The sequence below is a fragment of the Patiria miniata genome, unplaced genomic scaffold, assembly GCF_015706575.1.
Source record: "Patiria miniata isolate m_02_andy unplaced genomic scaffold, ASM1570657v1 HiC_scaffold_21, whole genome shotgun sequence".
In the NCBI taxonomy this organism is placed as follows: domain Eukaryota; kingdom Metazoa; phylum Echinodermata; class Asteroidea; order Valvatida; family Asterinidae; genus Patiria; species Patiria miniata.
Window position 1 is genome coordinate 4,405,392 of NW_024037060.1, and position 14,139 is coordinate 4,419,530.

Genomic DNA, 14,139 nt, shown 5'->3' on the forward strand with positions numbered 1-14,139 from the left:
TCCAGGGTCTAGTGGATTTGGGGCGAGGGTAGTTTCACTTTCTATAATTTTAATCTTACTCTCTATATTTGGTTCGTTTTCATTATACATTGTTGGCAACAATCTCTCTTTTTGGAAGTTGGTAGTCCTAAAAAGGACTGTTTGGTTAACTTCTCAGATGTTTACTGTGTTGCTCTGCCTCTGCCCTCTACTTGGTAGCCTCTTGCACGGATGCAAGTTTCAGCCCGTGTTCTTATTGCGACAGTCGCCGTGGACAAAATGAAAAGCGGCACTTGTTTTCAATTAACCATAATAACTCAGTAAGTACCCGATTGGAAAGATTTTTCCGTTGTTGAAAAGCTAATGAACTATACTCTCCAAATATGTATCGATATTTGTGATGTATTATTTTTTTAAAAGCTGTGAAAAAGAGGGCGCTTTGAGGGTTCAGGTTTTTATGGGACACCCTGTACTGTATGGGACATGTTGGTGTACAACCGTAGCATTGTTGCCCAGTTTGGACTGTTAATTTCAAAATGTGGCGTGTTCCTGTTTAACCAAGCAACACTCGCAGTACATGCACAGTCCTAGCTGGAATGCGCTGTTCTCAATTAAGACTGCACCAAGGAACATTTGTGGGAAGGGTGGCCAGGGTATCACAACCGGAGGTTCAAATTCTCCTTGGGGTAAAAAAAAGTATATATAGTCAATAAATGTTGTGGTTGTTAACACTTAACACATCAAATCTATTAAATTTAAGACTTTCTTCATACTATAAACGAAACAACCTAATATAGAACATTGGCAGGGATGGTTACATTCAATAGACGCTATGCGTTGCAGGTTTGTTATTTCTATTTTTAACAATGGGTGCAAAAATTTTTTTTACCCATGCCAATCCAAGGGATTCAAAACACTGCCCTCTAACTCAACCCTTACGCACAAGGTCTATAATATACAAATATTGAATGGATCAGCGTGAAATGGGAGGAATATTATCACAAGGTAAAATCTGGACTTTTCCACTTCAAGAGGCGAAGCCGAGTGAACTGAAAAAGTCCAGATTATACCAAGCGATAATATTCCTCCCATTTCACAATTTAAAGCCACTCAATATTTGTTTTGTATTACTGACATATAGATCCTTGTCATTTGATATAATTGAACTTTTATTTCAATACAAAATTGGTGGAAAATGTGTTTCTCTCTTCCTAACCACCCCTTTGCGAAAATGATTGAACCCAACTCTGTAGCGCTGGCTCTTTGGAACAATACGCGCTACGCGCAATGCTGAACGCGCACACCAGTATGCATTTGCACACAAATGCCGCGTCATGGAACAAGCATCGATCCTAACTGTTCAATAGTATTTCCCATTCCCCATGGGCGAATGGGACTTTTTTGAGCCCCAGTGTGAATGGGAGTAATAACGAATGTCACGTGAAGTGAGTTCCACCAATCAAATGACAAGGGTCTGTATGTTGGTTATATAATAATTTCTGACTTCCTGGGGCTATCACATAGTTAATGCACATGACGTGGCGTGTTTGCGCCAATCACAAAATAAAATGCTTTGTGTGAGGTCTAATAACGATAAATACATCTTATTGCTGCTTTATGCGGACGCATTGCACTGTTACAGATGTCCGTGCCATTTGATCAAAATTATGCAGGAGTTGACAAGATCCATTCTTCGGTGATCTGGAATTTCATCGGAAATCTTCGGCGCTGAACATGCCCTGTGAACAGAAATAATAATAATCATGGTAAATATGGCTTAAAAAGGGACAATACGAAACTCAATGAAAGTGTCAGTCCCTTATTTGTACACAAATGATTACTCTCGTCATCAATTAAGTGTAGTCACTACTGAAACAAAAGACTTTAATTAGACTCCAGAGATGGTTAGAGATATCTGCGCTCTTCAGCAAATTAATTTTTTTTCTCAAAACAAATTTTGTATGCCTTATTTGAAATAAACCAACTGCACAAACGATATGCCTGGATTATTGTTGGGCCTGCACATAATTTTTAATTTGTAAAGTAATTATTCCACAACTAAATGTGGGCAGATTTTGTTCAAAGTCTCATTCAAAAGTGAATAACGGAAAGAATTCCATACCTGGACATCACTTAACACCCTGTGCACAAACCCTACGAGACTGGTCTGAAAAAATTTCAAGTCTTTTCTCAGTAAATGCTTCAATATTTTCCCTGCTAAATTTGACTTTGTAGGACAAGTTATTGCTTTCTGATGGCTGATAGGTCACTGCAGGGGAAAATTAGCGACGTCCACGTATGGAATTCTTTCCTGAATAACTTTTGTACTTCTATAAAATAAGCAACTTAAAAAAAAATCACCGACAGTACATCCGAATACAGATGAATATTGCTGTCACCAGCTCTAACCCTAACCCACCTCACTCCTCCAAAATCCTCCTGGCGGTTTTGGAGGATTCTAGAGGATTGAGGATGAATGGTGATTGAATCAAATGAGGATTCTGGAGGATTGAGGATGAATGGTGATGGAAGCACATGAGGATTTTGGAGGATTGAGGATGAATGCATTTTGAGGCAGGACTGTCTGATGATTTTGAAAGATTTGGCGTTGGTTATCCTTCATTTAAACACGAGCGCAAAGTTTTGGGATGAGGAGGATTTTGGAGAATTGAGGATGAATGCCGAATTTGAGGCAGGACTGTCTGACAATTTGAAAAATTTAGGCGGAGTTGCAAAATTTTGGAGGATTTTGGAGGATTGAGGATGGTTGTAAGCAAGAAGGGCCTAGGGGGTTAGGGCTAATGGTCACTTCATGTTTAAACCATGATTAGTTCACGGAAGTATTTGGAAATTCAAGAAAATAGTAAAGACATTTTGAGTGATGTTTCATCATGTCATTGGAAGTTACCTTGGCCCTTCGCAGGATGGAGTCTTTATTTGGATCATAGGGACTATCCTTGGATGGAATCTCTAGAACAGCAGGGATGGGGTCTGTGTGGTTGTCCAGCAAGTGTCTGATGAGCTCCGCGTAGTTCTGATTGATGAGGATGATAGCAATGTCCGATCGCGTCACAAAACTCTTGAAACTTTCCTCGATTTCGTGAACGCTTGTGTCTTTAAGGGAGGAAGGGAAGAAGGAATTTCAAATTTCGATCGTCAAAATCTTAGGCCAAAAAAAAAAAGTCTCCGGTTTCTGGTATGGAGCTTGCCCGAAAAGTGGTGCGGCAACGCGGCTTTTTTTTTTTTTAACTGTTCTTTTTGCTTCAAATGTCAGCTGATGACTGCAAATGGTGCCCGACTAAACTTAGTGCAAATATTATGGGAGACCAGAGAGGCCACATAAAGCTTATTCTCGATCATAACCCCATCTAAAAACACGTTAAAATTGTGCAGCAGCAGGATTCCAGTCAAACCAGTGAGTTTGGCGGTTTTGAGACATCATCTGTCATTGAAAAAAAAAACTTTTTCATTTTGCCGACGCGCATGGCTACGGCGACGCGCCCGCATACCAGAAACCGGAGACTTTTTTTTTTTGGCCTTAGGGCACTTTGGCCAGAAAACCCTGCCTAGCACAACAGCGTGGAATGTTAGTCAAAGTGAGAAGCCTGGCCAATATAACAAACAGGTAAAACGTCCCAAGGCCAAATTGCCTGAAAGTCAGTGGTTGCCAACTGCAACAGGATCCAAGGGCGTAAATCCCAGGGGGACCAGGGGAGATGGGCCATGAGATCATCCCCCATATTTTTGTAGTGAAAAATTAAATACTCTGATCTTAAGGTTAATTTCTAACTTTCCAACAGCCCAAATGTATTAATACTGTAGTACTGAAAAAGGGAGAACAAACAGTAGGAAAGCTTTAAATGTACCGATTTATTGAAAGATTATCGCAAGTTTTCAAGTTTGCATCAGATGCAAATGTGTATCATGAACAGCGCCCCCTTCTGTCATGTAGTGGCCGGCCAAGCCCCTCCCCCAATGCAGCATGGTCCTACGGACTTCTAGCCCCATAAATGTGGCCAATTTACTGGACTACCTCCGTAAATAAAGGCCACACTTCCACCATGTACAAAAACATGTAGAATTTTGTCAAATTTTGATTTTTACATTAAGGCTTAGTTTGTAGTTTATTTTTGCTTTAGAAGCATACTCACCCTCTTTATAGGCTCATCAAAAAGTGCTGCCTTTTTCAGATGTCTATTTGAAAAATGTGAAATTTCCAGATTCGTTTGCACACGTTTGCAAAGGAGTATAACTAGGAGGCCAGAAACACCGGGCAAACCCCTTCTCCAAGCGATAAGTGTTACTGGATTCTTTTATGTGCGTTAGGCCTTATACAACACACGGGACCTCCGGCTTAACGTCCCATCCGAAGGACGAAGCAGTAATGGTTAAGTGCCTTGCTTAAGGGCACAAGTGTCCGGGCCCGGGCTCGAACCCACGCCACTGTTGCCTCTGAAACACCAGAGCATGAGTCCGGTGCTCTTAACCGCTAGGCCATGACACTCCACCTTAACTGCCTTTTCTCTTCTACAAAACCAATGAGTCCTTACCTTTTTCAACAACTACAAAGTTGGGATGCCTCTTGTTATTCAACTCTCCAATACCCCAAGAAGAAACCCTGTGCACGTATCCTACAAAACGGAATGGGTTCAAATTAATATGGATCACACACAGAACGTACACATAATTATATTATTATATATGTCCACTACCAACAGTTAACTAGACTCCAAATTTGATGTTGGTATCAAATAATAAACCCTTTATTTTGTACCCATGTAAATTTACGAAATTTGTTTTTCTGCGAAGCCTACATTGTAGGCCACATTTGTAGGTCATTTGATTTTCCCTTCAAAAGCAAGTTTTGGAAGAAATAATTGCCAGCACCAAGGGTCTGTCAGCAAATATATTGTCACACCCCCCCCCCCCCAATCCAATCGGTCTCGCTACACCCCTGAAATATCTAATGGCTTTAGCCTACATCCCAAATTATTATACACATGTAGTCGTTTTGTGAAGGAGAAACAAGTTCATACATGTATGTTTATTTCTATTTTAAATAGTGTATCGATAATTCAGTCTCTTGTTGAAAATTCCATGTGAATGGGCAACGCTACGTAGAAACCCTATAAAACCAACTCCAACCTATCCCCTTCAATTTACGACATTGCCTTTTTTCTGACAATCAGTGACAATGTCGTGTTTACAATGTCGTGTTTTCGTGTTTACTTTTTTATGGGCGGCCAGTAGGGCCAAAGTTAACCAAAGCTAAAACTTTGAGTAAAAGGACAAACAACAATTTACGAAAGACGAACCAAGAATGGAAGGACAAAGCAGCAATCAAAGGACAAACACCGACAAGGAATGATAAAACACTATCATCAAAGAAGGACTAACCACACACAAATGAGAGACAAAATTTGTAAAGAACGAAGTATATCCTCGACCCTCCATAATCCATTAATCTGCACAGGTAAAGCTTGCAATGCGCGCGCGTTATCACACACAAATCGAAGGTAAATGTGTAGAAAAAGGACCGCATAGCTTTAGGGGGTCTGACGATACAATTTTGGGAGATAAACAAATGAAAGGAAGTGTCATGGTGGAGAATCGAACCACGCGCACGCTGTGTTGTGTTTCCTACTATCTGGCAAGTACTCCTAGAAGCCTCATAGAGTTAGAACCCGCAAAATTGTTGTCAGCACAAAACACTAATTAAGTACTAAAACGTCCATCCCAACCAAGCTTTTTCCCACAGAACCGCTGCACAGTTTGCCCTTAAACTCCGTACAATACCTCATGACATACTCACGTTATGTGCACCGAACAAACACCGGTGGATTCTGTCGGTTTTTCGGCAAAAATGATGAAAAATATGCCCTTTCCGCACTGAGCCAACCTGACACTTGAAACGTGCACGCGCGCAGAATGATCGCAGTCATTTTCGGGTTCGATCGCTCGGAGCGCGCCGCGGGGGGTACGTACTTGCACTTGTACGCATGCGCATATTATCGTTCCGCTCCTAGTCCTACACCATACCCCCCGCGGCGCGCTCCGAGATATCGAACCGAAAATGACTGCGATCATTCTGCGCGCATGCACGTTTCAAGTGTCAGGTTGGCTCAGTGCGGAAAGGGCAGCCTCATAGTCATAGTTCTAGGAGTAACGCGTGCGCTGTGTCGTGTTCCTACTATCTGGCGAGCTGTCCACTAGGGCGGCCATAGGTCACGCGTTCACTCGGGTTGGAAAGGGAATTTAATGTCTTGTGGTGTAGGCCTACTTGTATAAATGCTCACATGAGGGCACTATACGATATGCCGGCTTAAGAATGAAAAAATGCGGGACCGGTTCGATCACGGCTAAATAAACATTTCGTTTTCTCATTCGAAAATTTATGATTATGAATTGATAAAACATGATAAATAATAACTACCTCGTCACCGATTACAGCAATAAGTTTTCCCTTTCCTGAGTGCGCCATTCTGGCAGAGAAGACGATGAAATTTCAAAATCTGAGTTCCGCAAAATCGCAAATTTACGAGCTGATTTCCCCTTCAGAAACACAGCAAACTCCGTGTTGGAACATCCGCAGCCGGCTAGGTACGTACAGGTCATATTGCAAGTCAGGTGACAAGTTACCGGAACGTACGATTAATTGTAGGGGTAAGCTGAAATAATTATAGAATTTCATTTTGAATATGAAGGTAAATACCTTTTCAATTCAGCATGTTTGATGCAGAAGTAATGCTCAGATATGATTTTAAAAAGTTGTTTCAAATAATTCTGCAATCCAAAAATTGTGAATGCTATAAAATACAATACTAAAACCTCTTCCAAATTGGTTTGATCGAAAAATGTCTGGAAGCCTTTGCAAACTTCGCTAATTATTACCAGGATCTGAGCAGAGAACCAGACTGAATTTTAACCCAATTGACTTGTGCACGAAACCTTACTGCATGTACTGTACACGTAAACATGATGAACGGGGGAAAAATACCGGCGTAATTATTTTAAAACGTATGACATAAGTTACTAAGCATAAATATGTTTTTCTTTTATCACAGCCATATCATATTGACAACAATGTCAACATTGACATTGCGAACTGAACCATTTTCTTCCTCTAATGACTGAACGATCAAATTTGATCGTGTGAACGGCGGATGAGGGGGGGGGGGGGGGGGGGGGGGGCGGGCAGCCAGGTGTGTGTGGGGGGGGGGGGGGGGGGGAGACCCACTAACTGGGGCGCTAGAACTCCTTTCCTGACATTTGGGATTTGGTCTGTCGTAGTACTAGTACGACAGACCAAATCCCAAATGTCAGGAAAGGAGTTCTACATGTACTTCTGTAATCTAGTGCTCCAGCTATGGGTCGGGGGGGGGGGGGGGGGGGGGGGGTGTTGAGTTTGACGTGTTCGCCCTATTCCATTTTTAATGTATGCATGTACTCCTATCGTAAACTAAAACATGCAAATTGCCAAACTGATTTTTAGTTATTTGATAATTATTCTTGTTTATGTTGCATATTCAGATTTGTAATTCCAACCAGTGCCAGCGGGTCTGTGTTCATTGACGCGTTGCAACGATGTCTGTCATTGAGGGAATTGGCGATGAAGTCACTGTACTTGCTGGTGTTCTAGTCCTAGCAATAACTCTTCTAGTTGCCTGGCTGTCAACGTCCGTCTCGGACAGGGCTGGAGTTAGGACCACGTCCCCCAGACCCGATGATACTAGCGTAGCAGGGGAACAGCCGCATTCCGTAGAGCCATCTGCAGGAATAGAGGAAGCTAATGTGCTGAATAGGAGTGGTGGCACAGAGAATACAAGAACAGAAAGCGACGGCTCAGTTTTGATGGGTACAACCTCATCAGACATCTCTTATGGCACACAGAATGCAAGAAACCAAGTACTTGAAGGGGAGAACACTGATGCTGCATCAACTAGAAGCGAAGATAGGACAGGTCTTGAGGAAACGGACTTAAGAAGAACTGAACAGAGCACTGCGAGTCAAGACAATGCAAAAGTCCCGAAACCTTACCCCAAAGTGTTGTCAGAAACAGGCTAACTGGGGAAACATGCATTTATCCTACGTCTTCAGGAAATACCACCACTAGCCAAAGTATTCCAAGCAGTACTACTTCCATTCAAAAAGAGGACAGCCAATCAGGGGATGCGACCCAGACTGGCACTGATGAAGATGCCCAATCAGAACTGTTGTTGGAACAGAGCGCTGGCAACCGCGCAGATTCTGACCAATCGGATGCGCAGACACAAAGCGACGGACAGGAGCAGACTCCAGAGGGCGCTGTCTGCATCCGTATCAAGTACCTGACGGACAGGGAGAGGCTGGTTTACGCAGACCCAACTGAGATTCTGAGTAGCTTCAGGCAGTAAGTAAACTGAGAAACTTCTCTGCATTTGTTTGTTTAAATGGACTTTCATCTTTGGTTTCATCTTTTCATTTTTGGGGCTCTGTTTAAGACCTACACGTAGAATAAGCAATAGCCCTTAATTAGCAGTTCTTGTGAGAGGCCATTGACTCTATATTAAGTTGTTGTTTTTGTCCCTGTGTAAATTGCAAAACCGAGATGAGCTGTAACTTAGTATACAGATAAATTTGGTTATGGCAAGGGAGCAGTAGAACTCCCAAACTGTCTTCCACAATTTTGCTGCCCGTGGTGAGCAACTGAAATTTTCAAAATTGTACTCTGATGTTACAGGTGTATTTTTCAAATAAGGTTTTGCCCTTCACCGACGTTTTTAAACACTGTATACTCAGTGTGTTACCTCCCGAGTGAAAGTTGGAAAAATCACTCGGGTGGGAGGTCGTGGGATTTATATCACCCCGACGCAAAATTACATCTTATAATAGGTGTATTTTTGTTATGTTTTTACTCAGACGGACGTTTTCTGAAGAGATCAACTCTGGACAGACGGTTCGACTCATCTTCAACGGCCATCTCCTTCAGGATGACAACTCGACCCTCGCCGACCTCAACTTGACCCAGAACTGTGTCATTCACTGTCTCTTGTCACAGACGGCGACGCCGTCCAATGCAGGGTTAGACGTTCAAGAAACAGATGTGGATCTGGGTCGATTCATGATCCCGCTATTCACTTGCATTCTAGGCTTCGTCTGGTACCTACGCTGGCAGTACCGATACATGTTCAATGCCACATCTACCCTATCTCTTGTGGGAGTCACCACCCTATTTATCTTGGCTGTTCTTGCCAGCTGGCGGGGTTGAATAGTTGACAGTTGTTGACTGCTGTGATGTGGTATTGGTGTTTTTAACACCCGAAGGGAGTATAGTTAGTACCCGAGGCAAAACGCCATATCCCACATCACAGCAGTTGACTATATTTTTGTTATATCGTGCCAATCAGTTTTAAAAAATGAAGGTTTTTAACTCACTATTCAAAAAATCAATTAAATCCCTGCAGTGTAATGTTTTAATTACTGTGAGCCATGGGCGTCGCCAGGATTTTTTCTAGAGGGGGGCAAAACCTTTTTTTTTCCAAAAAATTCCTGTATTTCTCAACATATTCTCAATATATCAGTTTTAGAGGGGGCAGGGACATTTTGCCCCCCCCCCCCCCCCACCCCATCAAATTTACACCACTATGAATTCGCGCCTCTTTTGCTTTTCTTTTTTCTTTTTGCTTTTCCGCAAGACATGAGATTGAGATGCTTCTGTCGCGGCACTTACACACGCACCCTTCACGCGCGCAACATATGCAACGCGGTGTATATGAGATAATCCATATTCAGCATGGTGTACATGTATATGAAATAACAGTCATATATTTATAGGCTGGACACGTGAACATTCTAGACCAATGAAATGACAGTATCCAAGACGAGATATAACAAACCATGTATAGGCCATGTCACATCTGTTAAAGAAAGAGGATGTTGTGGTCAAGCGATGCCTACTTGAAGCAAAAAGTTTTTTCTGCTCTTCTTGTATCTCTCTACAAAATATGGGAGATTTTAAAAATGTGGTCATTTAATACTTACAGTGTTTGTTTTGCCTGTCGTCTGCATGTTGGCATGACATTACAGTTGACATGGTCTTAATTAAAGGTTAATCCTCCTAGTGGGAAGTCAATTTTCAGAGCAAAATGTAAAACCATTTAAAACCCTGCAGGTCAGTTTCAGGTGAAGGGATATGAAGTGTACAAGTAACTGTGTCACACAGAATCACTGCACACGAAATGCGCACAAAAGAGTTGTGCAGGGATTTGAAGTATTATCCATACTACACAGAAGATTACCTCAAAGGAAGTTGAAGTGTGGGTGCTAACTTTTGTGGGCAAAAGTGGTTTTGCAAAACTGGTTGTGAAGTGCAGAAGACTATGAGGGTTTACCTGAGATTGAATAAGTTGGAGGGCACTACTTGGAGGCTTCTAAAGGGCGACGGAAAAATTGCTTAATTTTGGTTCCAATTATAATGAGTAACCATTTACTTCTTTTTATTTTACTGTTCAATGTGCAGTGCTTGATTGACACAGTCGGGAAGGGTCCATTGCGTCAGTGCTTAAAGCTATAGTCCATCATTTGCAGCCATCCGAAAAGTAACTGGCGTAATTATTGATGAAAAACATACATGGTTGAAAGATAGTAAGGGGACTAAACCCCCATTGAAATTATTCTTTCTGGGAAGCTGTCATTTTGAAGTAATCAACGAAAGAAGGCCTTTCCAACAGTGTGTCTTAAGACGCACCGTAGGAAAATTTAAATTAGTAGTTCGTTTTGTTATTCGGCGAAGCGTGCGCATTGGCACGACGCACAGGCGCGCGCGGTTGCTATAATTCGTCGGATCAGTGCACGACGTCGCGTATAGCTGCAATTCAAAACAATTTAAATCATGATTCAGTTACTTTTGACTTGAAATTGAGATCCTAGAATGCTGTTTTTCTCAAGATATACAGCTGAAGCCGAGCTGAAACTTCATCTGGTTAGTTGTTCAGTATCCTTCATTAGATTTTGAACACTTTTGTTGCTTCAAACGAACAAAATGCACAAATTACAAATGATGGACTATATCTTTAATCCAACTTTTGTGACAAGTTTAATTGGGCATGTGCTTTAACTTTCAACTTGCTTGCCAATAATGTCAGTCAGAAGTGAGTCCCAGTTTTAAGATCACAGTATCTATAGTCAAGTCGATGCTCCAGTCCTTCGTCCAAAATAAGTCCTTTTTTCAGGTCCAAATAAGAAGTGGTAAACTTTTATCCAAAGCTGGTTTTCGCATCGGACTCTGAAATGATGTGGCCCAAGTTTGGACGCATTTTTAATTGAACTCCCTTTTAAAAGCATTTGATTTTTGTTCAAATATTAAGTCTTCTTTTCCAACTATTTTAAGCTAGAAATTTAATAAACATGTACTAGGTGGTTTTTAATCATATAGGCCTACATTTTGAATTAAAGAATGTCCTTTAAAAAAATTTTTAAAAAACGTAATTATGGAAGTGTATGCCTGGTTTTAATTTTGCTCGTGTAAAGATATTGACAAAATGTTTTGCCTGACATTGTCTTCCCTGTGCTATTTTCGAATTTTCATCCCCCAAAAATAGATTCCTTTTCTAAGTTGCTATTTTTCTAGCAATACACAAGTTACTTATTTTTTAGTACGAGATATCAACTGGAAAAAAAAGTCGGCCCAAGTTTAGTTATTGAATTACGACTTTACAATTTCAAATTATGGGATGCCAGACAATGATTCTCGCATGGTAGGCTGGTTCCTGCCCCACAATCAGTATCGATAATGTACGGCCAGGAGCCAGTCTGCTCGCAAACCAGATGTGTTTTTGCCCAGACATACAAGTTTTTAAAAAATTTAATAGAAAAAAAACCCAAATTTGTTGAAGAGCACAGGAAACACAACTTAAATAGTAAGTTTGGAAATGCCAGAAATATTCCAACATTTTTAAACAAAAATTAAATTTTTAAATGTCCAAAACATTTGAGTAAACATTTTTATTTTAATCAGTTTTATTAGCAACATTACACTAGCTGATATCACCATTTTTTTTTAGACACACATTGAACACAGACCACAGCAAAATAAACACTACCGGGAAACACAAAAATATGATAAATTGAGATTACGAAATTGAGTTCATGTTTTAATAGGCACAATGTGCTACACAACGTATTACTATGGTCAAGCATATTACGCAAATTATGCTACGGATGTCACTACTGAGTGCATTAATTACATGCAAGATGTGCCACAATTATTTGACCTTTTTTACCTTTACGTGTATGCCACCAAAAAAAATGTTTCAATAAAAAAAGGAAGAAAAGTCATTGGAAGAACAGTTTGTCAAGTTATTTTATATCAGAATCTTGTCCTACAGTAACGCTGACGACCACACTGACTTCAGGCAAAATCTGAAGGATGGACACAATGGTGTGTGTTTGAAAAAAAAAAATGCTTAAAGAAACAAGTTTTTGTCCATGCTTTCCTGCAAACCCAATTATGAGGTCCAATTTCTTCAACAAGAACATGTAATGTACATGAGTGACAATTGGCGATTTATGATTACGGGTTTTGCAATAATATTAGTTATCCCGCGAGCCCGAGCGGAACACGGAATATTATCTTCAAGTAAACTTGAATCCTCGATCCTGATTGGTTGATCCATGGCAACAAGCCGTGCTACATGGTTATATGTAGCACGGCTTGTTGCCATAGTCGACAAATCAGGATCGAGGATTCAAGTTTACTTGAAGATAACACTGTTTATACAGACAATAAAATCTGAAATCTCGCACAGCACGATAAGCATGAAAAAATTACAAAACATGCTCTTTCTTAAGTTGGCAATTCTATTGTGAGTAATAACACAAAAAACACAACTGACCTCTGTGCTTTTTTTTTGGCTGGAACAGTGAGAGAGCAGCTACTTTAAAAAAAAATGTTTTAACAATAAGTCAACTGCTGAAAATTGCACTGTCCACCTTTCAGAAAGAACCCGCAAGAATAATTGTCAATTTTAGAAGCTTTGCGTAATTAAACATTTTAATGTTAACTGTTCTTCCTAGTAAACATTTCTGAGTATTAGTGCAATGGTTTAAATGCATTTTTATCTTTGATGTTGCAATCTTACACTACATTATAGAGATTAAACTCATCACATGTCTTACATCTGTGATATATTTTGCAGAAAATAATATTTATATAACCAGTGAGTTTTCAACCAACAACAATAGCAAAACAAAATTGTGTCTTATGCCAGTCTTGTTGACTATCAAAGTGGGGCTAACCTTAACACAAATGTTTGGGCACTTTTGGGTAATGTCCTTTTCTATAACACATTAGAAACACTTCCTCGTGAACATAATCGTGTAAGTTGTTAGTCATTGTGAATTAGTAGCGTGCTTCGTACACGGTGGGTTTTCCAAATTACAACTTTCAAATTTCTAGCAAGGGTGGAACAACACTAGCGACTTGGGGTTACACCTGGACGAAAGAGGGCTTCGTGTTTGTTATGTTAAGAATATGAGTAATTGATTGGCAGAAACCATTTATGGAAACCTTATTGATGTTAAACAGAACATCTAAATATTTTTACCTCCAAAAGGAAAGGTGTACAGGTTTGAGTTGCTGCCCCTGTACATGTAAATAGTTTGTCCATTTCAGCCTCCTCCTCCCTCCCCCCAGACAGCCAGACTGGCCCCGCCCCTACCTAACAATTGGAAATAGTTCCACCAATTTCCCTTTGAAACATTATCAGTCACAGTTTGTAAGTTGAGTTTTTTTTCTTATTCACAAAAAAAAGCAATATTTATGTACATGCTGGGGTAACTATTACTCTAAACTTACTAAACTATATTTTGTTAAACATGCATTTTCAATGTCATCGGTATATTTGAAAAGACACATTTGTGTGAAGCACATAAGTGCCGCAAGTGAATCAAAGCAAAGCACGCTGCAATTAAAGAAGACCCTTATTGCTATTGATATTTAAACAAGGTATTGTTTGCAGTTCATGCCGTCAACTTGTTATAAGTACAGAAGCCATTATCATACCCAGAATTCCTAACAAACTGATAAAATCTACTTTTTTATTCTATCTACCGTAATCATGCAGTTCTTCCACCTTCTTCATAATATTGTTTAAATCACAAAAGGGGAAATATACACCAACA

General features: G+C 40.3%; 2 protein-coding genes across 2 annotated transcripts; one reads left to right on the forward strand and one right to left on the reverse strand.

Moving 5' to 3' along the window:
- Positions 1-1,356: 1,356 nt before the first annotated feature.
- LOC119729746 (V-type proton ATPase subunit F-like) lies at positions 1,357-6,597 on the reverse strand. The gene is given in 5 exon segments (XM_038202467.1): positions 1,357-1,718; positions 2,888-3,093; positions 4,530-4,586; positions 4,589-4,610; positions 6,413-6,597. Coding segments are annotated over 5 exon segments (363 nt in total). The 5' UTR covers positions 6,461-6,597; the 3' UTR covers positions 1,357-1,688.
- Positions 6,598-6,885: 288 nt separating this feature from the next.
- LOC119729745 (transmembrane and ubiquitin-like domain-containing protein 2) lies at positions 6,886-9,366 on the forward strand. Its single transcript, XM_038202466.1, is given in 4 exon segments — positions 6,886-6,996; positions 7,510-8,002; positions 8,005-8,368; positions 8,878-9,366. Coding segments are annotated over 3 exon segments (1,152 nt in total). The 5' UTR covers positions 6,886-6,996; positions 7,510-7,563; the 3' UTR covers positions 9,227-9,366.
- The last annotated feature ends 4,773 nt before the right edge of the window (positions 9,367-14,139 follow it).